The following is a 27,707-nucleotide window of genomic DNA, read 5'->3' on the forward strand; positions in this document are numbered from 1 at the left end:
TGTGTGGCTGCTACAGGTCTGATAGTCCTTTATGGCTCCTGGTTCAGCACTGCACAGTAGCCCTGTCTCTGATTCTGTTGCCTTAGGGACTTGTAAATGGCCAATGTCTGGTTTGCACAGCAGCCTTGCAGGATTGTCTGGGTTTTTCAACTGTCAGTGCTCTGTCTTGCCTTACTAGCATTTCGTCAGCTAACTGCAAGGCATGAATACGAGGGGAAAATTAGATGCATATTTATGTTGTCACATATTTGTGTCAGCACGTTATATACAAATTGCAGTCATCAGGATCACTTAATCTGAGATTAAATGTGTCTCACTGAAGAGTGCTTGGCCTCAAATTTTGAAAGGGTCAGCATGCAACATTTTGCATGTGAAGTGCTCCTGAACCAAAAGGTCTCTATCAGGCTACACTACCAGCAGGGCTTTTAGCCTCCATGAGCCTAGCAGCCCCACCTGAAGTTTCTCCGTGCCATGGAAACAGGAAGGGTTTATCATTATTAATGATAAACAGACACAATATTGTGGTTTAACTAGTATGCAAAAATTTACTGTTGGAGAGGAGTTAATCATGTGTTGAATTTAATATTAAACCTTAGCAAGTTACTTAATAGCTGTCACCTGCAATAAATGCAACCTACCTGCATTGCTGCCTGCAGATACTGTTGCTGCCAGTTGGCAGTTACTACTCTGAAACCTCTTAAATGTAATCTGCAATCCTTGTTAGCTGCCACAAAAAGAAACAGGTTGAAAACTTTCATTGTTCTCAAACTACGACATAAAGCATCTCTTAGTCATTTTCCCATCTCATTAAAACTTCTGTTTTGGTCAAAGTTGCTTCAGTTTGACCAGGCTGAGGAACAGAATTGGTTGCTTTACATTTCTTCATCTCTTCTGGTGACTGCAGTAACTTATCTCTACCAACTGCATGACGGAAAATTTGAGGTGGACTGACTTATTAATGGGTTTTCTGGGTTTTGGACAGGTGCCCCTAAGCAGGACATTAAGCTACATAAAATTATATTTCTGTAACAGATTTTCTGACCAGGTCATTATATCAAGTTATTCTTTAGAATGGATATCCCAGCACTTTGTGGAAAATTTTGGTACCTGTGTAGATACCAAAGAAAAATTTCTGGCATGTTAGCATTTCTAGTGTGAAAACTGTAATTTCAAAACCTGCAAAAACAAGGACAATACCAAAAACCCCTGGGCTTTCCAGAGATTTTTATCAAAAAGTGTGTCTGACTTCAGAAAGATGTGAACTTTTACTAGATCTTTCCCACCACTTAGAAAAATCTCTTTTGCCTGACTATGCCTCATTGTGACTTTTGCCCCCTTGTCCTCACAAGAGCAAGAATTGAGAATATCTCTTTTCTCATAGTCTTTCAGAGCACTTCTGTAATCTTTATTGGCTTTGATCTCTGACAAGCTGGGCTGCTAGTTGGCCAACAGGCTCAAAAGTTGTCTGAATGGCTGCAGAGCATGACCACATCAACCCGCTTCCTTAAGCAGTGCTTCATCTCTGAATTTCTGCAAACTTCTCAGGGTTCACTTCTATAAAAAACCCCTTCTCTGCATCCTGCACTCAGTACCTGCCACTACTTGCAAGGTCACATGGAGTTACATGTATTGTCTCCAGCGCTTGTTTATAGTATATACAGCCGCATAGATGCAAATCATTTTAATCTGGTTTTATTGCATTGGTATCATACTGTGACAGTCAGCTGATATTTACTTTCCTATTCATAAAATGGGCCTATTAAACTTATGGGGACACACCATGTAACCTCAGGGTTCAGAATGAGTGATTTGTCATACAGTCTTTGTGTAAGCTGTAATTATTGAGAAATGCAGAGTATGAGTTAAAAGAAGGAGCCAGTAGATGGGTAAAAGCCATAAAACAGTGGAAAAATACATGTGCAAGTTAATAGTGGAAGTGAGAAGTGTGGGCTTGTAGTAGAGATCTGAAGCAATGAACAGCACCTAAGATAAGCTCTACTGTGTACTTTTTTTTCTTAAAAGGACAAATGAATGGCCAGTAGAACCAAAGATCAATAAGCTTGTCCTGGTCTCACACGAGTCAGACCTGGCAAGCTTAGCCCACATCTCTCTGATGCTGTACTGCAGTATTTGTGAGGCTGCATGAAGCTGTTGTGTGATTATCTATGTGGCTTTCATGCCTGGTTTTGGTACGTGACTTGGGAACAGCCTAATGAACGGGAGCAGAGAAAACTTTTCTGTCTTACAGATTCCTGATATTACTGACTTTCCTGTGATGTTACCATGTGCAAAGAGTTGTACACGTTGTAAGCACTAGTGAACACTCAAATACTTTGGAATTTTTTTTTTACGCTACATTTGTCATCTAACCACAGAGCAAAACCTGGCGAGCCTGTTGCTCAGCCCTCTTCCCCTGCTAGTATGTCTGAAGCAACAGTGTGAAAAGGCCTACAAAGAAGGCAGTTGTACCCCTTTTGTGGAAAACAGCATCGGGACTGGGCAAAATTAAAAAGGAAATTGAAAACTTGACAGAAGGTGCTTCTTAGGATTTAAATCTGGTGGGATTTGGCATACTAATACTCATTATTGTGAAGGAATACTCATTGTTTTGAAGGCACATGATGCCACATACCGACCATCAGGGTAATTTTTTTTAATATGTCTATATATATCTATATATATCAATGTCAATCACAATTGGACATAATGCTGGAAGTGGGAGTGAAGCCCATGTGTTAGTGAAGCTTTCACTGTAGTGACAACTCTGCTTTGGAATTGCCATTTTATAAAACTAGGGCCTCAAACATAGGGTGATAGAAATAGAGACTCCCAGTAATGATTTATGTTTACCCAACCGTGATCTAATGAGGTTTTTCTCCACATTTTTCCCTTTAGCAAAGTATCCAGAGATCAAGACTCTGATGGGACCAGATCCACATTTAAAGTGGATTGTATCTGGAATGGTTTTCATGCAGTTTCTAGCATGCTACCTGGTGAAAGACTTATCTTGGAAATGGATTTTTTTCTGGGCTTATGCTTTTGGGGGTTGCATCAACCATTCGCTGACCCTAGCCATCCATGATATTTCGCACAACGTCGCCTTTGGGAACAAGCAGGCCAAGTGGAACCGATGGTTTGCAGTCTTTGCCAACTTGCCAATTGGCATCCCTTATTCTGCCTCCTTCAAGAAATACCACATTGACCATCATCGGTACCTTGGTGGGGACAGCCTAGATGTGGACATTCCCACAGACTTTGAAGGCTGGTTCTTCTGCACGCCGCTTCGGAAACTGCTTTGGCTTTTCCTCCAGCCTCTGTTCTACAGCCTGAGACCACTGTATGTGAACCCCAAAGCAATTACACGGATGGAAATTTTTAATGCTCTCGTCCAGTTTTCTGTAGACCTTATCATTTACTATCTTTGGGGGCTGAAACCTATTATTTACTTAATAGCAGGTACAATTCTTTGCATGGGTTTACATCCCATTTCTGGGCACTTCATAGCAGAACACTATATGTTCTTAAAAGGGTATGAGACATACTCTTATTATGGACCTCTGAACTGGCTCACCTTTAATGTAGGCTACCACATGGAGCACCATGACTTCCCCAGCATTCCTGGATGCAAACTGCCAATGGTAAGTATGGCATGAGCACGAGTGAATTGGGTTTTTATAAAAGCTGCTAAACTGTATCAAAGAAGTCACTCCAAATCATAGCAATGGAATAATTTTAAAAAGAGAAAAAAAAAAAAAGGAAAAAATAAGAAAGCTTTTTGGATGTTTCTAGTCCTTTCATTTTAAGCATGAGATTGAGAGAAATGGCTGCCAAACTGCTGTAATATTTAATTTGATGGAAACAAGAACATCTGAGCCTCAGAGGGTTTGAGGAATACTTTTTGCATCAAAAAAATCTGCAAACAGTGCTCTAAATTTCTCCATTTCCTTCCCTCAGCCACTAGGTTTCACCTCTGAAATTTTTCAAGGCCCATCTAAAGTGAGGCAGGTGGCAATTACTACTTGAAATTCGTCTAATGATCAATCTGCAAACTGTATTGCTTGATTAACATCAAACAAAAGTCTTCCTATTTTTGAGATGATATACGTGTTGGAGTATGTTCCAGCCTGAAACAAATAACACTAGAAAATACAGCCTAATTCTACATGACTTGTTTTAGCTCTGCTGCCCCACCTACAGAAACTGAGGATGCCTGATCTGTCATGGGGAAAGAACTGTGGCTTTCCTCTTTTGAAAGTTAAGCCCCTTTTTGTTTACGTTTTATCAGTTGTGGGAATCAAATTTGCAAAGCCCAGGTGTCTAGGAATGGTTTTCAATCTCCTTCCAGGTATGTAGCTGCTCTTCTGGGTTTTAATACAGGGTTTCCTCAGCAGGTGCTCACAGTGTTAGAGGTACATGACTTTGAAGTATTACTCCTACATCCAAATCCTCTGGCACAACAGGAAGGAAACATCTCCTGTCTCTGGTCTCATGCAAAGTTGGGGGCTACCACTGCAACATCTTCATGAGGTGGAGGTAGAGCTGAGGAGTCTGAGGTTCAGGAGCTGTGACCTCCCCACTACTGTATACAACAGTACAACGTTTATGATGGTATATCCAGGCAAACTCTGCTTTATGGGTTAATGCTCTTCATCACAGAAACACTGTCTGAGAGGAGATTCAAACCAAGAGATTTTCTTGTGGTGTAGAAGAGTGTGGGGAGCCTCTATATAGCCTGCAGCTCTGTTTTAACACACCTCCTTTACTGCTGGAGGTCTGTCCTGGGGAAGCTGGTCATTCCTGATGGAGTTCTGAGCAGCCGGCAAAGCAGCCCGTGCTCACATGTGAAGTTCTTCTGTCGGGTGCTCCCATTGCTGATACACCCGATAGCTCAGCTGGGAAGTGCATGAGCTTAGCTTTAGTTTCAGATGTTCAAACTTGTTAGATAGGCTTAGATAGTTAGATTACTGAAATGTAAATAGAAGAAGAGAAGGAGGTTAGCTCTGTGTCTTACACATGGGAGGTGAGTGACTAATTGAACTTGCTAGGACTGTTGCTCCAGACTTGATTGAGACCTGAAAAGCTCTTCCCCACCCACACCACAAGTAGTTCAGCCTAATTCCTCGAGGCAGTGCAGCAGCTGGAAGCGTCTGCCCTCCTGTGTAAAAAGGATAGAGTTATTAGTTGAATTTCATGGGCTTGTGTTCATGTGTTTCTAGCTCTTGGGCAACTGAGACGCAGTGCTGGTGGACGAGCTATCAGGCTTGTCAATTGTTGTTGCCTGACAGAGCTATGTGGAAAACTTTGAGTCTTTGATGAGTGACCAATTACAAGTGAAAATCTACTAGGAAGTGGCAATCCTTTGGCAAAACAGTTACTGTAGAAAATCCTTTGTCCATTAAAACAACTTGGCTATTCATTTCTGCAAATTGAGAAGAAAAATTGGCTGCCTCTTCGGTGGAAGGACATAAGGGGACAGATCCTCTCTGGATAGCTTTAATGTTTGAACTTCATAACAGGTAGGTGTAGAAACCTCCCATTGCTCTCCCCTGCTTAAGCTCCCAGCAAACTCCTCACTCAGCAAAGGTCTAGTTTTTTTTCAGATCTAGTCTCTTAGGCACTTGAACTTCTAATAGCTGAATTGTGTAATATGGATGACCTCTCACTATAGCTATTTTTATTTTTAATTGTTGGCAAGTAGAAAGTGGAATAAAGATCTTTATTTGGTTCCTGCGTGATTGAGAGCAGGGGAGAAATAGAGTCAGAGAATAACTGGATCTTAATCTTGGAAAGTAACTGACTCTTCCATTTGCTTATCAGAAAAGTAAATTCAGCTTTGTCCTTTGTTGCAGGTGTCTCATTCAGAATGTTCCGAGTAATGTGTTTGCCACTGGAAAGACCTTTACCCTAGGAGTGTGACGGATTTGAAAGAGGAATAATTAGGCTGTGCTGTAAGCTTATAGATATTAAAGATGAGTGACATGAGTGTGCAGTAAGAACTTGTCCCACTAGTATAATAAGAGATTACACAAGAGACCATGAAATTTAACATTACAATGAGGGACCTGCTATAAAAAAATACCCTATAGACTTACAACTAGATTAGTCTTCGCATGAAGCATTATAACTATAAAATATTGCATTGTTTACCAAATGAGTAAAAAGATCCATCCTTCATTATCTGAAGGATTGACTAGATTTATGGAGAGAAGGGACAGGAGAAGAAGGAGGAACTCAGTACTCTTCCTACAAACTGCAATAAAAACTGCAGTGTTACCAGAGGCAAACTAGTTACTCATTAAGCTTGTGGGAAAAGGAAAAGACATGGTATGAAACCAGATTTATTAGACAGACAAGACTGGAAAACATGGTACATGTGCTGGTTTTGAATTGCAGATTTCATTAACCCTGTGGTGGCCAGGAGGGTTAACTTGAGTGCTTTCCCTTGTCAAAACTATGGAGAGAACTTCTGTAATATGCCTTCTAGGATTCTAAACATAATTTTTCAGCTTCTTGTTATAAGGATCTCTAGCTTCTATAGAGCCCCAGGACAAAGGGTCTATAGCATACGTAGTGAAATATTAGGCTGTGTTTAACTTCTGCACCTATCTGATAGAGTGGAGTGGGATTGGGGTCCTGTTGCTGTGCTCTACAACCACAAAACCAAGAGCAAAGTTTCAGTCTAAAAGATGTGATTTCTTACCTACCACCTTGATCTACTTGAAGAAAAGCTTCAATATACCAGATACCAAGTGCCTAAATAAGCTTCTTGCAGACTTTGTGATCTCTTGTTATCCTTCCATGATAACTTCCATTCACAACTAGAAATGAGTTAAGACTTACAGTTGAGATCTGTAAGGAGCAAGGGAGGGAGGAATTGAAGCAAATGGACCATCACCAATGCAATATGGAGAGCTTGAGGGGGAAGTTGGGAGAAGGATCTAGGAATGCTTTGTCACGGTGCCATAATCATTGCGATGACCTATGATCTGGCTGCAAAACTTGCTACCTGGAAGCTGCCATCTGCAGATTTTATACTGCACCCAGAATGCAACATGGAGGATGACGCTTCCAGCCTCAAACATAGTTAATAGATGTAGTTTAATGTTGTATTTAAAAGGGGACCTGCATTAAAACCCAATTACTTTCTGGCCTCCCACCCCCCGGATTTTCTGGTAGGTAAGGAGGTGATAATTTTGTTTTACATATGGAGATGCTGACAGAAATTATAATACATGAACTGTTTTTGTTGGGAAACTTTTGCATAGATCCATTGTAAAAGAGAAACCACTTTTAAAATTCTCTCCTGCCATGTGATAGCAAAATGGGAACATGCACCTAACAAACTTCCTTGTCTTTTCCATATGAAAACCCTTCTGAAGTCCTCCCTCTAATTGCATTCGTTAAATTTTCCCTTTTCCCCATTCCTTTGTCACAAATATTTTATTGCAGTTTACCTTCTCCTCTCCATTGTTTCTGTACATCTCATACAGTTGTCCTGCCCAGAGCAGAGGGACCTCGTCAGTGGTGCAAGTGCTGCCTGCCTCCCTGCACGAGGTGCTGCTGGGCACAACCACGGAGAGCAAAGAACTACCTCGTGCGGGTGTGAGTCACTGTCCTGCAGCTGATCTAGGGTAACGCACTCCAGTGCAAGCCCCTGGTCGTCTCCTGTGCTTTCCATACCGGGCTTCTCATTCAGGATGAGCTGCCACCATACTCTGCAGGAAGGTGCTAAACAGATAGGCTTGGTGAACATGCAACCCCTCCACCACCTGGTGCTGGCAAGCAGCTTTCCAGCCATGACTGGGCTGCCTGCTACCAGAATATGGCGTGAATGATCATCTTCAAAATTCACTGCCGAGTATTTTGATTAATCATCTTAATTATCCAATAATACTTGTATTCTAGGTGCCTCTTTTAAATCTATAATACAACTGCAGAATATGTGTGTGGAATATATTTAAGGTCAAGTTTCCTTGAACACTTGCGTGTTGTGTCCACCTGAGCTCTTCAGCACTATGCCCAGACTATGCTGCTGCTCATGTTTGCTTAAAGTATGGGAACTATTGGGTTGAACATAGACAGCCTGTTTATTGGCCTCTGCTCTGAGCCATTTTTTCCTACTTCGTCACTGGCATCATTTTTAGGTAGCCTTTGGTGCCAGAGGGCACAGCCAGTGCCTGAGACATTGCTCCTAGGAGCCACATTGGTGTCTGTGATCCTCCACTTCTATGTGCAAGGGGCAATATAGAAAGACATTCCGAAGCCCTTGTAGTGGTCAGGGCCTAGCATGATCAAGAGCCCTGCAGAATAACATAACCAGCTGAGAAAACACGTCTGGTTCAGACCATTGTTTCTGTGGGCAAGAAATATAGGGGGGCTGTAGAGAAGAAGGGGATGAGAGACTGCCATACGAACTTGGCAAGTATAGATGAGGGCTGAATTACTGTTGCGAGTCAAAATTCAGAAGGAACATCTGAAGTGGAGGTGAGGAGGGAAGGTCTGTGCATTTTCTGTGCTAGGGAATGACCGTGTCAGAGCTGGAGTGAAGCTTTTGAGGCTGGGGATCTGAGGCCCCCTTTGTGTCTGCATAAAGCCTCATTAGTGGCTTTCATTTATCAAGGGAGTTCACTGTTGAAATAGTCCTGACACTCATCCTCTGGCTATCTCAGTTACCCGGCTGGGAAAAGGGAGGATGCAAAAACCCAGGTTAAATTATTTCTGACTGTGGTTATGGAAGAAGTGTAGGGAGAGATCTTACCCAGTGCCTGGAAATCACCCTTCTTCCAGCCATTAACAAATACCTCTGAGGGGAAATGCTGATACTGCCTGAACCACACTGAAAATGAACCACATTTGAAGCACAGACCACCACTTTGAAGCAGGGTATGGGGAATTATTTGGAAGTCAGAGGTATTCAGCAAAAGGCAGAGTACAACCAGACCCAGACGGACTCTGCCACCTCCAACACGGCGCTACCATGCCACAAGCACAAGGAGTGCATCGGGGCTGAGGTACAGAGGTAAAAGTTCTTAACAAACTTGCACGTTACCCAACCTACATCAGGGAAGTGTCTGCTAGGAAGATGACTTAATGAGGTAACTAGCAATTAGCAGTACTGGCTTATATTATAACTTTTGCTGGGATTCTTACCTTTTCACAAACAATCAAAATGCTGTGTTAAGATTCCCCCATTACACCCCGGGTGCTGATGGGATCCTCCTCCCAGATGACAATTTTTATGTAACCCTTTCGACCTTCACTAGAAGTTCTTACTGTGCTCAGCGTAGCTGGCTTTAAAATTCAGCAGAGTTTTTAAATACAAAAGTCTTGCTGTCCAGTGAGACAAATTACTCTAGAGCTTTGTTTGTCTGGGAGGCGGAGCTGTAATAAAACCATGCCCAAGCAGTTACGTGCAAGTGTACAACAATTAACAGACTCTGCTGTTTCATGTGTGTTCAAAAAACACTGGAGCAGGGACTATTGATAACTTGGGAATCCTCATGGTCCCCTGAACCCACCAGGTTTGAAACCTCGTTGTCCTCTGGTTCTGGCCTTACTCCCACTACAAGCACCACCTCTAATGATGCGCAATGCTTCTCTGATGGCAACAGTCTTAAGACTTGGGGATTTGTAACTGGGATGAAATTTTGTAGACTCATGATCTAATAATGAATCTTGCAACATTTTTAACACCAAGCTGAGGAGAATTGCCCCTGCAATCTCCTCTGCCTGCTGGAGGAACCTGTCTCTCAGATTTGCGTCGCAGTAGCAGAATGGGGGAGAAAAGACGAAGTCTAGGCAAGGCTGTGTCTGGCATTTCCTCAGTTGGTGTTTCTCTCCTACCTGGAACCCGCCGCAGACAAGCATTATGAGTGGCGAACAGGGCTTTAAATACAGTGTGTTGGAGTCTTTGCAATTTATAAACTGGATTAGTCATCTCATTGTGGAGATCCCTCCACCTCCCAAATGAGAGAAAATAGTTCTGACTGAAAGCCGAGATCCATCATCTTTCAACTTCTGACATTGCGAGGCAAAGCTTAAATCATAAGTCTGCTAAGAAGTATCTAAATTTATTTAAGTACATCTTGTTTGGCTGAACTTCAGAAGCTCACAAGTAATAACAGGTAAATTCAGGTTATGGCTGTGCTATCAGATCTGAATAGGAAGACTGAAACACACCCGACACTGTGCAGCTAAATAGCTCGTTCTTTCTCTTCTTCTTCCAGGTGAAGAAGATTGCGGCAGAATATTACGATAACCTCCCACATCACCAGTCCTGGATTCGAGTTCTGTGGGACTTTGTTTTTGATGATGCTATTGGCCCTTATTCAAGGGTTAAGAGACTCTGCAAGCTGGCAAAGGAAAGCTAACGGACTAGCTCCGGCTGCTGCATTGGTGTTTTGTTTGTTTGAGTGACTGGAGTTTTCTGTAGAAGGATGCTTGTGTGTGCTGAAGTAGCATTGGTGTGTGCTCCTTAGACCAAGAGGGTGAGTGTGAAAATGAAGCAATTGGGTGCACTATTTTAGACTATTGATACTTTTTAATAAAGGATATTTGTGTAAGTAACCCTGAAAAACTAGATTAAAGTGAGCTATGATTATGTGAACCTTTGGTCTAGGCTTAGAATTAACTTCCTGGGCCACATGTGCCTAAGTCTGAGTTTTGGCCTAGTCTGCAACAGAGAATGCTTGGTGCGTGCGTGTGTGAGCATGCATGTGTGTAGTTTAGGACCGGTTTCTCTTCATGCCAGATTAGATGTAGATGCTCTATGCGCACAGGACTGCGAATGCAGGGAGGACTGGCACGCACTAGTAAATGATACTTTCTGGAGAACACTAGGGTGCTTTTAGCTCCATGTCTTGTCTAATCTAATATCTTACCTCTGATAATGGCTGGTAGCAGAGATTTTGTATATGCAATGAAATATGTATATATTTTTATACATTTTGATCATTATTTTAGTAGCTGTTGTTTGACCTTTATTCCAGGGCTTTGTCTTAATCTCTTCTGAATCCATTTCTATTCTTAGGATCTGATAGTCAGTGTAGCCAAGCGGCAGAGCTGAACTGTGACATGGAGAAACCCTTCCTTTAGTCTTCTGCTTGCTGTCTGATCAGCAGCACGAATGGGCCCCTGGAGGAACGGGGTGGTCCTTTCTCACTCACCTTTTCAACAGTATTCATAACTTCATGTTACTCATACTTTCCCACACGTTAAGACCTTCTGAGGGTGGGAAGGTTCTAGATTTAATTGCTGCTTACCAAGGTTGTTAATATTCCTCATCATCTTTCTTGGTCTTCTCTATATTATAGCCCTTTCTGTGAATAGGAGTTAGGAGTATGTGACAGTGAAGGCATGGAGACTTCATGGTGGTACTTGTTCCTAACTGCTTTCAGAATAATTGTAACTTTTTCCCTCTGTCATTCAAGGGGCACTGACTTGACATTTGGGAAGCACATGATACTCCAACTATAGAAAAGCCATCACTGATGGTGTTAAGGGGATGGGCGTTAAGGGACCATGGAGTTGGGGTTGTTTCCCTATGTGTCTTTCTTTGTGCTATTGAGATTAGCCTTCATCTCCCACTTCTACCCACTGGAATAGTTAAATCTTCCTGCCTGTTCTCTCCAGCTATCAACTTCTGGCTATCCTCAATAATTCTGTATTATCAAAAACCTTAATCACCATACCTTTCTCCAAGCAGAAGAGTATCGTGGGGCTCAGGAGTTCAGATGCCATCTTATAACTTCACTCTACCCTGGAAAGCTGACAACTTATTTCTCTCCTTACCAAGTGGATGAAAGAGAATAGATCTATAAAGGTCTTCTTATACCCAAACCCTCTCACAGTATGACTCTCTTGTCTTCTTGTGGACATTAATGTGTGTAAAAAAAGGAGGAATGCAGAATAATTCTTTTCTGGTCCCTCAGAGTATGCTATTAGACCGGGGAAGCCCGATTTCCTCAATAAACACAGTTACATTCCTTCCTCCTACAGCGCTGGATCCAGTGAGTCAGTCTGTCCATTCACTAGCCTGGCATACCAGGCAGCCGAGACAGCCTGCTGAAATTTGGGCTCCTCCTCCATTTTCTTCATCTGTCTGATTTTGGCAGCTGGGTAAATACCCAGGTTTTCTCAGCAGTGCAAGATCTTTTGTGATGCAGGGGCTGAATACCAGTTCATTCACAGATACTGTTTTAGTCTAGTTCTTCTACTGGAAAAGAGAGACACTTCAGACTTCACTGTGTTTTTGAGGTGCCTTTTCTCCTAAAGGAAGAGGCTTTGGTGGGGCAAGGTCCATTGACTTCTTTGTGTTGGTGCTTATGTCAAGAGCTTCACTTTTTCATTAATTTACTTCAGTGTTGCTGGCACTCCACAATCACGTATTCAACGTCCCGTGTCCTTAGCAAGCTTGGCCATCTTAGCAAGTTAATACAAAAACCATAATAAAGATTATGCTATCTTCCTCAATGTGACTCTTGTCTTTCTCCTCCATGGACAGTGACCTTTCTGTAGTTCCCTTACTCAGCTGTTCCATGATGCAGTCATCTATGGCATCTACAGATTATAGCCTAGCCTATAAGACACAGAGGCTGTGGTGTAAACAGAGGGTAACCAAAGCTGGCAACTGCTTCTTAGCCCGCCTCCCATCAGTGTTTCCATCATGGTCCCACCTTGCTTTGCCTGGACAGCCCCACAGACCTCCTGCTCTGCGCTCTCCTTCTCAGTGGGAATTTGAAGTGCCTGGAAGCCTGGTGCCTGCAGGAGTGTGGCGCAGGCTGAGTTTCAATGTGTGTGGGTGCTGCCGGGGAAGGGGTACCTGTCCTCCCCATGGGCGCTTGTACTTCCCACTCCACTACCAGTAATGTTGGCAGAAAGGTGGGTTTGTTTTTTTTTTTTGGAACCACAGGGCAAATGGGTCTAGGTTAAAAGTACATTAGGGTTATGTATAGTTTTATTCTCTTTGCTTAAAAATTAACCCAGATCCCCTTCATCGTGTGGCCATGCTAATGCTCTGGCAAGAGGAGACAGGAGGGACGAATAGCTATATGATAGGTCACAGTGGAGGTTAATGCCCCTTTTGATTCCTGCTGATGTAAAATGCCTCTGGCCTGCCCTGTTGCAGTGGTACCCTCAACAAGCCCAACATGAAGGGACACCCTTCTCTAGAGAGGCAACAGGCAAACTGAATTAGTGTCTGGGAGGGGGAAATCCTCCAGCAGAGCCACTACTGCAAATAAGCTGCTCTGCACGTCCCCGTTGCTGGAGCCATAGGCTGGGAACCAGCCAAGCGCTGGTGATGCCAGGGCTGCTCCCTTGCCCCTATCAGTCAAGCTTCCCCTCCACCCCTGTGCACCTTGCCCCCACAGCTATTAAGTTGCTCTGTACAAACTTCAGCTCATTATATTTTAATTATACGAGGCCTGCAAAGGTAGAAGAAAGTAAGAAAACCTCATTTACGGCAGGTGGCTGATGTTAACAGAAGGGCGCACCGTATCCAGGCTGTACACTCGGCCCAAATTACAACCCGGTTATTACTGACCTTAGGCATAATGCCACATTCCAAGGGAAAATGTGAATCGTGCCAGGCTCCAACTTCCTGAAGCTTAATTAAGATTATGGGAGAGTTTTACAGAATGGTTGTGATCATCTGAGAGGCAGCAGTTTTGAAAAGTACTTGCCATTGTCAGGTATGCCATTATATGGGTTTATAATTAAGAAATGCATGAGCTACTGTATGAGATTTATGCAACAGAGCATTATAATCTTTGCTGTTACTGATGCTTGTCTGTGTTCTTCCTACTGGAAAGGCGCCTTCTCCTGGTCTTGGGGTTGTCATATCATGGTGCACATCTACGTCTGCCTGCTTTAGTTCCCATGTGGAACTCTTACCCCACTCTCTAACCTGTCCCTTGCTGCCTTCCGGCATTGAACAGCTAACAGAAATCAGGCTCAGTCTGGACTTCGCTGTTGCATTAAACTCAGATTTCTCCTATTTTTCCTATATTTAATCTACAGTATAACCACACTGAAAAAAAGACTGTTTTCCAAAAGGCAGACGGGGTTGCTTTGAAGAGTGCTGAAGGACAACTCCACGTTCTCCAAGCCAAAGTAGATAAAATTTTACAACTAACTGCAAAGCATGCCCCACCCCGTCTCCTCTCCTGGGTCTCCTGTTGCTGGCAGGCAGTCCCTCCTGCCTGCTGCCATGCTCCATGAGGTCTGGGGGACATGAGCAAGGGGACACTCACAGCCTCTCCTGGGCTGCTGCACCAGGCTCTGCTCCCAAAACCATTCCTGGGACCTGGCTTTTAAAACAAAACCTTCAGGAAGGCCTGAAGCAAAGCAGGGGGGCTTGGAAAATATTTGACAGAATTCAATATCTGAACTCCGATCTCTTGCCTTTTGCACAAAGTTATCAAGAAGATGGTATCAAGACTACTGCCATGTAAAGCTTGCACCAAACGAAGTCAAGCAGAAACTCCCAAGACTGTGCTGGTGGAAAGAATGGTTTTAAAGAAAAAAATTGTGTGACCTGAAAGATAGGACTGGGTGTGTGCTGTTGAGTGTTTGTCATCCTGTACTCGTATCTTTGACTTCACTTTCTGTGAAATAAACCTTAAGACCTGCACAACGTAAACAAATGGAATATGTGAGATGATAGTAACAAATGACTCCTCTTAAGCGTCTAGTTCAGCAGTGCCGTGCCAGTGATTTCAGCTTGCATAGTCTTAATGCCTTGGGTAGCCTTGTTCTGCATAAATACCTCCTTTTTATTTACTGGAAGCTCTTACGAGTGCAGATGATGGGACCTGGTTTTTTCTTCATTGATGGCAGGAGATACAGCGGGACAGTTAGCGGTGGCCTGAGAAGAGCCATCAGCCACTGTCTTTCACTGACTTTGTCAAAAAGTTGCTGAGGTTGCTGCCACCCGACTGCAGAAGGTGGTGCTCAGCCGGCGATGCGAGGAGGGCCGGGCAGGGGAGAGCCACGTCTCCTTGTTCGGGATGGCAGGGCTGTTGCCACTGCACCAGCCAGAAGACGCTCAGGCTCTCTCCTCATGCTCTGCAGCACTGGCTGGGACAGAGCTGCCAGCCCACAGTGAGTCTCGGTCACCTTCTCCTCGTTGTCCACCTAAGTGACATAAAAGTGCGGGAGCTCCAGGGATGAATGAAACAAAGAAAGGCAGGGCCATGTGGACAATAAACAGTTTATTACCAATATGAACACAGATACTGTGATGCACTGACGTACCATTTTTTTAATATTGTGATAACTCTGAGACAAAGAACTTGTTGGCTGACAACTAACATGTCTCTCTTTTTTCTGGTGATGCCACAATACATTTCTGTTGGCAAAGGATCTTAATTTACATTGCAGACTACTAGTAAAATTACTTTGAAGTCATCTATCAAAAGCAAATGGTTCACGTGTGTTCTTATCTACTACTAAAAAGAAAGGTAATACATTTAAATAAGCAAATACAAAATACAAAAAAGGCTGACAAATCCAATGTGCAGTGTCAGATGAAATCTAAAAAATCCAGAAATTTAAAATTTAATATTCTTTAGATTAAGACTTTTAAAATGAAGCAAATCCAAGGCAGCAGCAAGCTTCAAAGTGTGCTGAGTCTGCTAATAAAAAGGGTATAAGAACAAAGACAGTGCCGGTGTCCTCTCTCACCATCTTGTATGACCTTGGTACACTTAGAAATGATCGTATCTTCCAAGCATTCTCAGTACCGTCCAAATGCTTTGCAATCATTATGTTGTACTGATTCTACTCAACTCCTGCCGTATGGCTAGAAAACCAAACCAAAAAGTTAATGCATAATGTTATACCCAGTGTGACGGAAAATGCTAAGTATAGAGGTTGCAGAAAGTACACGCTAGTAAAAGGATGAGTGGAGGGTAAAAAGATGAGTAAGGGTAAGCAGTCAGCTGTTTGCTTGCAAACTGCAGTACTAGTTTAAGAAGTTGCATCTGTGGTTTATGTGAATGTCTTATTTTGCACTGGAATGAACTAGGGAGGCTCTGAGGGCCAAGCTGCTGGGACGGTAGCGTACGGGTGAGGGTCCCCTCAACTGCAAACTGCCCTGAGTTTTTGTGAGCACATGGGTCTAGGGCAAGGGGACAGGGAATGGATTTTAGCTGTTTTACAGTCTCCTTTTTTTCCCCTGCTGCGTGACTCTAAGATGGGGAGTGCAGAGTGTGGACATGCATCTTCATATGCCCTAATGCGGGCTCCAAATAAGTATTTTGCTGTGCATTTCAGTAATGGCCCTGAAAAACACATTTAGGCATATATTGCAGAGCAATTTATAAAAAAGTACTGATACATTTAGTACAGCTGTTGTACTTTTCAATGAATTATAAAAATATGTCGCTATTGGGAAAGCTGTAATCGAGTGAAGGTCTGAAATAGCTCTTTAAGCATAGGAAGCCTACAGAAGATGCTTGGGAAGGATGTTCAGGTCGGTACCTTTGTCCCCTCCACCTCTCAGACCTGTGTGGACAGCTAGTTACAAGCAAATTCACGCTCCCCGATTGTGATAAATTGACATGCCACGGGCGACGGGCAGGCCCTTTCTCACCCTCCCACCTGTGAGAAACACCAGCCAGTGAATTTCTCACAGGTTGGGAGTGAAAAGTGCTCGTCAACAGCATAAAAATAAAGGATGTAAACACAATGTCACGATCAGAGCTCAGATAAGGTAAGATGCTTGTTCTTCAAATGTGTATGTAACTCAGAGCTGCTCAGAGAAGTCTGAAAACACCAGGGAACTCTCTGTAGTTCCTATCATCTTATCTACGGGAAATTAGTCATAAAGATGAGAAAAATAATAATTTTTCTCTTTCTTACCATCAATTATCTCCTCTTTCACTTTGTGTAACTCTCTTACAACTTCCTCCAATATTTCCTGATGAGACAAAACACAAGTCAGCTGCTCAGAATTTCCTTCTAACCGGTGGAAGAAAATGCAAGTTTAACACGGTTGTGCTGCGTCCCCCGCCTCCGCTGACCGTCAGAGCCTAGCACTGCTAACAGCTACGTCTGCACTCCCAGGCCAAGGATGCAGAAGATGCTGGCATATTTATTGGCACGTTTCTGTACAGACATCTTGATCAAATAGCAGTGAGATTGTGCTCTCTTGCTGCTCACCAGCTAGCCCTTCTCTAAGCACCTAGTTATAGTGGAAATCAGAGGACTGAACAGCTGTTTTGCTTGTACAGCGCATGCATGGGGGAAAATGGGTAGCTCGTCAGATCTCGTAAGTGCAGCAGACCTTTTCACTTACCTGTTTCATTCGATCAAAATCTAAGGCATCCATAGCCACATCATTGCTGCTGCTCACTGGCTTCATCCTTGAGAAAATGGAAGGACAAAAAAAGCCAGTCAGTTCCTTGCAATGCACGCCAAGCTACACCCACCTGATGGTGTGGATGAAATCCACCCCAGAGCAGGAGCACCCGTGTTCCAGCGCTGGACCAGAGGCTCCCTCTTGTGCTGCTCAGGAGAGTTCAGCAGCCAGAGAGCAGCACGGCTCCCGTTTTCACTGCCTGACCCTCAAAGATGCTGCCTTCTCCTATTGCAGACATACTGGAGGGAGTGCAAAGACTGCACTGAAACGTATTGTGGGGTTTTTTGTTTTTGTTTTTGTTTTTTTGTGTTGGGAGTCTCCATGATTTCAGACTAGAAGATGCTGGGATGTCTTCAGGGGATAAAGCCTGTTTAACAATGTATTTTATTACTGCATTTGCAATCTGTAAGCTGAATGTCTGGTTTTCTTTCTTTCACAGTCTCTTTTCTGTACAGCAACCCTGTCTTTGCCACCTAGGCTTTAACTGGGTGCTAAAGTAATAGTAGAATACAGGTTGGAAAAAGATTACAGGAAAACTAATAACCCAGTAATCCTTTCCTTGGAAGGCCTGACTCAGGTGGAGCTTGTTTGATAGCACAGGCACTTTTTCTTGACCCAGAAATCAAACCAATCTGCCCTTAAAGACTAGCACACTTGAGTGTTATTGGTCTTCCAGTATTAGTCAGTGGGCTGAACTCTAATGACGGCTGATAAAATAAATTAAGGAGGCAGAAGCTGCTTGACTTTCTCTTTTAATCAGTAATTCTAAAACATTTCAAAAATTAACCATGCTATATAATTTATAGAAAAGGCTTCAAATAACTTTGCTGTCATCTTTGGGCCCAAACTGGGGGCTGGCAGAGGTTCTGCTGCTCCTGAGGGTCTACTTGGTCTTGCAACTTTTTCTTGGGAAAAATATTAACATGTCTCCTACCATCTCACAGCTAAGCTGGGAGGTAAGACACATATAAATACCATCAGATGGAACAGGAATGGAAACACGTCACTGCTGAGCTTTTTAAACCTGCCCCACTTCCCCCACAAAAGTAATTCGAGCAAGTAAGACTGAGCAGTACTCTAGGTGTTAAACTAGGAAGGGATTTTTTTCCACTGAACGCCTCCTCCTCCCAAGATGGAATGGCATCGTAGAAGATAGATGGCAAAAACTGGATGGCTGCTTTAAATAGCCCACATTTCATTCCCATTTGCAAGGAGGAATGGTCTTTCTACATCTCATATAGATGTCTACTCTCATATGTATATGAGAGTTGGAAACTCTCATACACGTCCTAGAACCAGTGTGTCCCATTGGTTTTAGGAGAGCTGGAGAGACTATATTTTGCTCTAGGAACATGGGGCACCCCTCTGAATGTTTGGGTAGGCATGTTCCAGCATCTTTAACACAGCAGCAAGTACGTGCAGATAGTTGCCATTGGCAACTTTCTCTCTGCAGACTATCTGCACTGTTGTACAAGTGACAGTTTAAATAAAGGACATCTCTTTGCAGTAAACACTAAACACATGTAAGTCTGTGTTCTACCTCCTTATTCAGCTTCTCCATCCATCTCAGTGTTCAGTTCTGCAGTACCACTGGGTAGTCCCGGACCAGCACTGGAAGGAAGTCTCTCTTTACCCGTCCCACATCAAACAGTCTCCATGGGTAAGAACATGGGCGATACTGCAGCTGGGCTGTTCTGACTGACAGGACTTCTGGAGTCCTACTTTAGGCTTCTCAGCTTTTGACACCTGCCACCTTTTGTACCCCATATTTCTGAATGCCCTGTCTGTGCCTGAGCCTTCTTACAGCTTGATGTTGTTAACTTACTGCACCAAGCTTTGCCCTCCTTTCTCATGCACCCACGGCAGTTGCATGGATGGAGGAATAACTTCCCTTCTCCCAGTTGCAGGCTCTTCAGATCATTTCTGCCTTTGCTTTTGAATTTCTGCAGAGGTTGGACAATGAAAACTTATCCTATTGGCAAGGTCATCTTGAACCTGCTGTAAAAAGCTGCTCCAAAACCTGCCTTCCACGTGGCACTGTGCGCTGCCAAGCCCGTGCCTCCGATTCACGAGCACGGATGCTTTCAGCGCTTGGTTAAGTGCGATTAATGCCTGTGATGCCTGCAGCCACCTGAGCAGGGGGCTGTTTCCGTGGAACAAGCCTTGACAGGACACACTCCACCTTCACACTTAGTGCAGCGACAGACATAGCACATTGTCACAGAATGAGTAAACGACGTGACAGAAGACGAACTTTAGTGCTGAATGATGGGATTAGCCAAAGGACAAGCCATGACAGTTAAGAAGCTGGGCTGTTAGCCAGTACCTAGAAGACACGTGGGATTGTGTGGGGCTCTTAGCTTCACAGCTCTTCACCACTGATGGATTTCTACAGCAATGGAATGAAACAAGACATGAGTTGTGCACGTGCCACGGGGACAGCATGACCAGCCCGACTGCTAGCCAGCCACAGGGACACCCCACACAGCTCACCTAGAAAGTAATGAAGATACAGGCTTTTCAACAGAATTGCTCCTTTCCCATGGCTTCTTCCCAGAGTCTGGAAAACAAAAATGAAAAGTTACAGTTTATTATTTTTTCTCTAATGATAAAAAAATCTTGAAGTTGATTGTCTTGTACTGCTGCTTTAATTCAGTGAGGATGAATGACTTAGAAAGATCCATCAAAGCAGGAGTGCTGAATGAGTGTGGTTGCGTACATTAGACAGAAAGCATTGGCAAAAATCTGTTTAGGGATCCCTTTAATTAGGGACCGGATAGTTAAACAATACTAAAAAGACATAGAACTGGAACAGTGGGAGGAAAAGCACAAATCACTTCTATTAAGAAATAGGCTAATTGCTGCAAGGCTTATTTCATTCAATACAATACTTATTTATAAATATTTCAAGTTAACATGTGGGTGTATCTAAAAAAAGGCAGTGAGACCCCCACTATGCAAACCTCCACAGAGAAGTTATTTAATGTTGTCTACATTTCTAACTCAACAAAAGCTGCACTACAAAAACCATGTTACTGAAAACACTTATCATCCCAATCTCCTCCTATGCAAATAGTCTAAAATAAAGCGAACTGTTTCAGAGACTTGAGTAACACACAACGTTATACATAAGGGTTTGCTCTTTTGTGAAGTCCTAAAAAGCTCTTTAAAAGAATTACGGGCACTCCCAGGAAATCTCTAGATCTCGCTCCTCATTTACATGCACCATTCTCCTGGCTTCTTCCTCTTCCCTTGCAAAACACGCAAATCATGGCTTTGTTCCAAAAGGAAGCTGGAATGGTTAAATAGTCATTCCCTTGGGAGAGATTTGTTTTAGCATATATGAATGCCAAGGCTGATGCAAGGATGAATCTGACAGGCTTGCAGCTTACCTACTCAGGTACACTTACTGCAGCTCATCATAGGAAAAACATATTTTGGAGGCTCCTTAATTTCACCTAGTAACTCTCAGGGTCAGGCTTACTGCAACAAGCCCCTAGGTTAAGGAAGGATAACAGTCTGAGACCCAAACCCCAACTGTATAAACCAGGACAGCTACACTACCAAAAGTAAAATAATGTAGCTTTTTTCTCTTAGAATATTCAGGTGCACAATGTTGAAGACAGAGATCCTCAGCTGCATGTCTGGAGCTCTTTAACTATATTGGCGGTCATTTTTTCTTGACCGTGAAGCATATAAAATCACCATTTCTTGCTGAGTACAGTCTTTAAAACAATAGGTATTTGGGAATTTTTCTGCTAGTTACTGCTGCTGCACTCAGAAGTAGGACAATGAACCCAGAATCTAGAGGTGGCGGAGAAGACTAGATTAAGAAGGCAACTGCAACACTAATAGTTTTATTTAATACCTGATGAATTTTGCTGCTGCTGGGCGGGACCTCGTGTACTGGGTGAAGGAGAGGTGCTAGCATCATCCTAGGAAGAGAAAAATAGGACATTACTGAATTCTGGAGATGAAGTGCAGAGTCCTCTTCTACTCTGGAGACCAGCTGCAGCACAGGTGATACAAAAGCAAGCTTCCTCCAAGCATGTCCAACAGGCACTGCTGCCAAGGTACAGGCTGAAGTCCATTTAAATTTTAACCTTCCTCTCCCTTTAGCATGGGAAAATACCTACTTTTTAATTTCTTGCTAACATGGACACTTTTTAATGGTTCCACTGACTCACTCTCATCCCTGTATGCCAAACCAGGCTGAATTACCACTGGAAAGTGCAGTCTGCTGCTGTCTAAATACAAACCATCCATTTCCCAAATTTAGAAACTCTCCGTGATAGGAAAGCTGAGCCACTTGAAGGAACCGTAGGTCAGAACCCAGCCTTTTAGCCCAGGACAGCCACGGGTATCAGTGAGGGTAGTGCAGGTACTAACAGAATGTAACTCAATCAATGAATACTCCTCCTAAGTAAAAGATTAAACACTACATCACAGCTTTGGACTCTTTTTTTCTGGGATTTATGTGTTCTAGATCATAAAACATTAACCCATATATTTGATATGTCAGTATTATTTAGCAGCCCTCAAAAAATGCTCAGGCAAAGCATTAATTGTGCATTATAAAATGGAATTGCACCCAGAAGATACCCCCACCACAAAGTGTACTCCAGATACACATTAAACAGATGTTCTCTAAAACACCTTTCTAGTTTGGTGGTATCGAAAGTTTGATTGGGGATATATATCAACACAGAGCTTCAAGGAGAGAGAAGAAGGGGCAGGAAGACAGCAGAGGCTGAATAGTTAGAAGCTAAATGGTGCCTTTCATCTCTGAGTGTATGGTTCAAAACCAGCTTTGGGGCAAGATTAAAAGCAACGGTTGCATAGTGGGTTCAACAGGCAAATTCCATGCTTGAAGCATCCCTTGAGGAACATGCAAAAAAACAGCTGCTTTTCTTCTTAAACAATGCAAGGTGCTTTTTCCTGCTCTTGCTACAAACCTTTCAGACTGGGGTGAGAGCTACATGAAAATGGATTTTCTACTGGGCAGCTGTTACTTTGTCTTTGGAGGGAGTATCTCTGTATAGGTGATACGAGGCACACACGATGCTTTACGAACTTGCAGCTATGGCAGAGAGCCTTCATGAGGGCACTGGCTAGCAACAGGAATGCTGTATGAGCAGCCGCTCAGAAAAGCACCACATGGGAAGGGACACAGTGTAAATCCCGGCCTCTCTTGAAACTGGAAAGATTTCCCATGCTTTACCAGTTCAGCAGGTAAAAAAGTGTTTTAATCTGCATGCTGAACTCCAAATTGCTGCATCAAGTTCAGTGTAAAGACTGAGTCAAATCAAAACTCTTGTTTAATCACTTTTGTGGACAACATACAGAGAGAACAGTTAAAATGGAAATGAATCAAAGTTCCCCGAAGTTGTCCAAATTCTACCTCATTTTAGTGTAAGCATCATGAATACATATCTTTCTTAACTTTTGAATGGTCTAATGGTTAATACACCGTTTCCCCTTCACACCCCCAGAGATGTGTTTTATGCGCACTCTGGGGTCTGAAGTGAGCTGATTCTTGCTTTGCATCGAGGTTGGCAATCCAAAATTACACCACGTGGTTGATGATCCACTTTGGATTAGCTGAAGCTGCAAATTTAACATGAATTTGAGATCGAGTTGACTTGCCAGAAGGTTCAGTGCATCTTCTTAAGGGGCAAGAATCTATCGTATGCTACAACACTCAGATCAGACCATGAGAAAGTGCCTATTAACCTGGTTTGGACAATAACTCACCTGTGAATAAGGTGACAATTCTTGTTTATAGGGTGCTGTTCCCAGGAAAGGTAGAAGCAAAGTTACATTTAGCTTTTGATTGAATGTGCAAATCTATTCCTGGATCAGCACTACTTGTCATTGCCTGCCACACACAGTGAATGAACACAGGACTTTGGCTTACAAGGCAGCACATCAACATATTTGTAAGAGCAGAACAGTGAGGAGTCTTTCACTTACGTTTTGGCTTTCCTCTTCCTTTCTGTCAGCTGGCTTGTCTGACTGCGACGCCGCTTTCCTCCTTTGCAAAGGAACATGAGACAGGACACACAGTCAACCCGCTAGGAACACATCATGTGGAAAGGCTGATTCAGGCTCGGGTGGGAGTTATTATTTACTTGGTTCATCCTACAGAATGTGACAGAGGCTGGATGTGTTCGGTTGCATAGGATTGGGGTGGAGGTGAGGAATCCAGACCTCGGCGATATGACTCAGCGAGAGGGGCAATATTACGTGTTTAACAGAGGAACGCAGGGTGCACATAAGAAAATGTGTCAAAGTGGAGGAAGGAAGTGCAGCTGGGTATGAAACTGGGTGAGAAAGGGATGGCTTCCCTCTAGGGCTCAGGAAGGGGTGTCCTACACAGGAGGAGCAACCTAACACCCCCCCGTGGTTTCTGAGGACCAACCCAAACCCCAGGTGGCTCAGGTGGGTATTGCAGCGATGACACTCTTAGCCCGCTCCAATGTCATTTTGCCACCTGTCCTATATCCTCCCATCCCTGTTCCCACCCAGAGAAAGAGTTGTGGCAGTGCTCCCATGTGATGGGAGGACAGTCAGAAAAGCCCTTCAACCCCAGCCCATCCTCACCAGAAAAGATCAGGCACCATTTCTGCTCAGCCAAGACCCCTGCTCCCTCCAGGGTGGCAAAGCTCTGGCTGGAGACCCGGAGTCAGGAAACGAGCATACCAGCCTGGGTTTTCAAGTGAGATGGGAGATTACTGCTGTCTCAAACACAATTCAAAGGCAGCAGAGCTCCTGAGCCCTGTAGTCCCAGGACTGGCAGTGTTGGTGGTGCCTACAGAAGTTGAGTGCGGACCTGAGGCCCTCACTCTGTCCTGCTTCCTGAGGAGAGGCAAAGCTCTCTGAGAAACAGGTGGCAAAGAGCTGCAATCCATCCACTGGAGGAACTGGACATGAGAGTAAACACATATGTTGGTCGTTTGTATTTGAAGAACACATGATAAAACTTCTTGGGTCTTAGCCACACTGGCTGAAGAAAACAAAATTCTCGATTTTCAAGCCCTATTTAGGGTCTAAACAGTACTCAAGTGTGCCAGATACTGATTCTCTAGACACCAATTCTAGATTCCAATTTCTAGAAATTGGAAATTCTCCAATTTCCCATTTTAGATAATTAGGGGAACTGCAGCTCTAGTCTTCACATGGATTTTGGTGGAGACTTATCCTTATCTACCTGTGAACACTACCCTTAGCAGATGTTTTTTGTTTTTTAAAACACTAATATTACGGGTTTTTCATTTAGTCTTGCTTCTGAAGCGGACAAAATTAATCTCACAGGAAAAAAAAATCACCAGTGGCACTTAGAAAGGCTTCTGAGTTTCAAAACACTGCCACAAGTTTGTCAAAGGATTTTTTTGTCATTTCACTGGCAAAAGAAAAGCCTCACTGGATACATAAATTGGACAATTTGATGTAAATTTGACAAAAAAACAGAGGAGTAAAACACATGCATGTGTTTCTAGGACACAGTGCTCTCTGGGAATTATTTCCAGATATTCAACTGCATTAATAATTTTATTAGCTCAGTAATAATTTGTATAGTCTTTCATTAAGATTTACTTGATTCTTCTGAGCAAAAAAGTTCATAATGATTACAAACCTGAGCAAGGGAAATATTTAACAGGGTGAGAGACCAGTGTTAGATTTATGTCCTGCAACAAACTTAACTGGCCTAGAAATGATAGTAGTTTGTGAGATAGTTCATTATTCTGCTTGCACCTCAATCGTAAAGCAAAGGGCTGCTCTCAAGGGGGCCACTAAATCTAGAGAGCTATATTTTATACCACCTGAGCTCTCAGAAGCATTTTCTTCTGTTATTTACACAGCATTAGACACATTCCCTGATCCTGAGCATGGGGTTTTCTGCTCAGAAAATGGCCCCCGAGATCCCATGCTCATCCATCAGTGATTTCTGTATTGAACATGTTCAGTTTAAAAACCATCTTTTTTACATCCTGGCTGCCAGCTCAGTAAGGGCAACCTGAAACACAGTGCCGGGTTCTTTCCTTTCCCTCTGTCATCACACATAAAAAGGGTTCTGCAGCCAAAAAAAGTTCTCTCAGCATCAGTTTAACAGCATGTGCCCAGATCGCACCCTTGACTGACACGTACGTATTTCCAATGACTTGCATGGCTTTGTGAAGCAAAATTTAGGAGACAATTCTGTTGCTGTCAACTCCCTGGGACAGGATTTGCAGCTCAGTTATTTTCAGAGTAGAGGCAGCACGGTGCTCACGGCAGTACAGGCGCTTTTGTTAAGATAGCAAGAGGATTCGACCCTGAATAACTGAAGACAGCAGATCCCACAACCAAAAGCCATACTGGAGTACCTTTTAGACTAGAACCACAGAAATTTGTAGGATTTCTATATCCAAGCAGATGAGATGTCCATTTAGCTTGCTTGCTTGAACAGAGCTAGTTACCCCAGCATCTAGTCACTGAACCTTACTTTGCTTACAGACATCTTCCAGTTCAATAAGGTCAGTCTTGGTATGTAGCAACACAAAATAGATCAGAAGGTGAACGAGTAATTTATTATTTAAAGCTATTAAAATATTTTAATTCTGAAAAGAGAAAATTATCTATTTGGTATTTTACATGGCTAAATTTTTGTAGTGTTGTGTATTGATATAATGCTTTCCAAAGCATTACATCCATAGTCCATGTTCAGAATTCCTTCTGAAAAGACCAGAATATGGAGAAAAGTTGGAATCAGACCCTCTGAACTGGGAACTGTTTTCATCCTAGACAACATTACTTAAAAACTCCATCTCTGCACACTATACCCTTGTACCTACTCTTCATTATTTTACTCATCCTTTTCTTTCACTATTCATAAGTTAAAACATCTTTAAAACTAAACCCAAAACATTTAACACTAGGAACTTGGGAGTTACAGCCTAACAGAACATTACGGATGGAATCAGGGGGAAAAGAGAAAGCAAAAATAACTGGAATAACTGAACGTCTTTTAACAGCTAGTAGCTTGATGCATCACAACTTGCTTTAGTGGAGAATATCTTGGCTAGACTGTCTGAAACACACCGAGAATCGATAATAATTTACCTGCCAAGATATTGTTCTTTTATTGCACTTCTGTTTATATTGTTGGGCCCAACATTCTGAATGTGCTGCATAAAGAAGGATTTGTCTAAGCTCCTTTCACAGTTTACTCTTTCTGAAAACAGTAACTTTGAAATAGATCTGGTAAAATGGCAAAACCCCCGAGGATATATTTATCACCATCTTTGAAGGTTACCACACTGCAGGATTTGCTACAGCAGCTGAACTCTGCCAGGTATCACGGCTGCAACACCTACACTTTCATATTAAAGGCCAGGCAATGCTGGCGACTAACACCTATGCAGGACGTGTCAAATTGCAAAGAAGCACCAAAGTGACCCATTGCTAACCAAAAATGACAGCATCGTGTTCCACAGTTTGCTGCAGAGCTCATGCTAGTGCTTACTTGAAGTCTAAGTACAAACCTTTTTGCCAGTAATTTATTCATTTCTTCCATTAGTCCTCCTCCGCCTCCTCCGCTACTTGTTCGATTGGCATCGCTCTTAGAGACCCCACTGGGGCTAGACCCTCCTGAACCATCTTCTGGCTTAAGACAGAAATCAACATTGGAATTAATGGAAAGAGTTTCATTTATGACCACATCCTTAATGATTAGTTTTCCTAATTATTAGGAGCAGCGATCACAATCACAGCCCAAAACCAGAGATGGGATATGTTCTGCTTTAGGAAGAAGACGCACATGGGCCTTACTAAACCCAGGACAGTCTGGGTGATGCAAATAATATATGGGCAAATGATGAAAAAACCCACAGAGCTGTTTGCTCATGATTATGTTTATGCATGATTATGCAACCCTTACCTAAGTGGACACCCAGTGACGTGAGCCCTCAAGAGTCTACGCTGGTTTTTGTAAGCATGGTACAGTTTTAACCACTTACTTCCAGTGAAACCACTAGCAGAGAGTACAGTGGTGGACTCTGCAGAAGTAATGAAATCCTGGCAACATGAGAACTTGAAGCCATTTGCTATCTAATATTTTCTGAGGAGCAGAAATTCCACCAAGCATTTCCTGCTCAGCTTTATTTGCCCTACAAACACACGTTTAAAAGTTCACCTAATGGTCAGCTGAAGCGTGTTTCACCATGCTTCACGCTGGATTTGCACCAAGCTGCAGGTGTAATGGTCTCTCCATTCCCCAGTGGAGAAGAGCCCATCGGGGGGTGCCAGTGCCACCTCCTTACCCGTTGAACTCTCCTTAGTTTGGCACCAGCCAGAGCCGCTGCGA

The 27,707-nt window shown here is 43.1% G+C and overlaps 2 protein-coding genes across 2 annotated transcripts; one reads left to right on the forward strand and one right to left on the reverse strand.

Moving 5' to 3' along the window:
• The first annotated feature begins 2,106 nt into the window (after positions 1 to 2,106).
• On the forward strand, positions 2,107 to 10,370 carry DEGS2 (delta(4)-desaturase, sphingolipid 2). The gene is made up of 3 exons (XM_010295464.1): positions 2,107 to 2,167; positions 2,896 to 3,638; positions 10,227 to 10,370. Exons 1-3 carry the CDS (start codon positions 2,143 to 2,145, stop codon positions 10,368 to 10,370), a joined length of 912 nt encoding a protein of 303 aa, XP_010293766.1. The 5' UTR covers positions 2,107 to 2,142.
• Positions 10,371 to 15,192: 4,822 nt separating this feature from the next.
• On the reverse strand, positions 15,193 to 27,699 carry EVL (Enah/Vasp-like; the record flags this gene model as incomplete). Its single annotated transcript, XM_010295465.1, has 9 exons — positions 15,193 to 15,802; positions 16,864 to 16,921; positions 17,300 to 17,366; positions 19,689 to 19,751; positions 19,856 to 19,922; positions 21,231 to 21,297; positions 23,336 to 23,396; positions 26,887 to 27,008; positions 27,664 to 27,699. Coding segments are annotated over 9 exons (579 nt in total), but the record flags the coding sequence as incomplete, so codon positions are not given.
• Between the last annotated feature and the right edge of the window lie 8 nt (positions 27,700 to 27,707).

The sequence above is a fragment of the Phaethon lepturus genome, unplaced genomic scaffold (genome assembly GCF_000687285.1).
Source record: "Phaethon lepturus isolate BGI_N335 unplaced genomic scaffold, ASM68728v1 scaffold44539, whole genome shotgun sequence".
In the NCBI taxonomy this organism is placed as follows: Eukaryota; Metazoa; Chordata; class Aves; order Phaethontiformes; family Phaethontidae; genus Phaethon; species Phaethon lepturus.

What these genes read in the sequence shown, in the direction of transcription:
- DEGS2 (XM_010295464.1), top strand. Translation starts at nt 2,143, where the DNA reads ATGAAGCTGTTGTGTGATTATCTAT. An exon ending in GCTGTTGTGTGATTATCTAT is followed by an intron (nt 2,168 to 2,895) that starts GTGGCTTTCATG and finishes TTTTCCCTTTAG; the next exon opens with CAAAGTATCCAGAGATCAAG. An exon ending in CTGGATGCAAACTGCCAATG is followed by an intron (nt 3,639 to 10,226) that starts GTAAGTATGGCA and finishes TTCTTCTTCCAG; the next exon opens with GTGAAGAAGATTGCGGCAGA.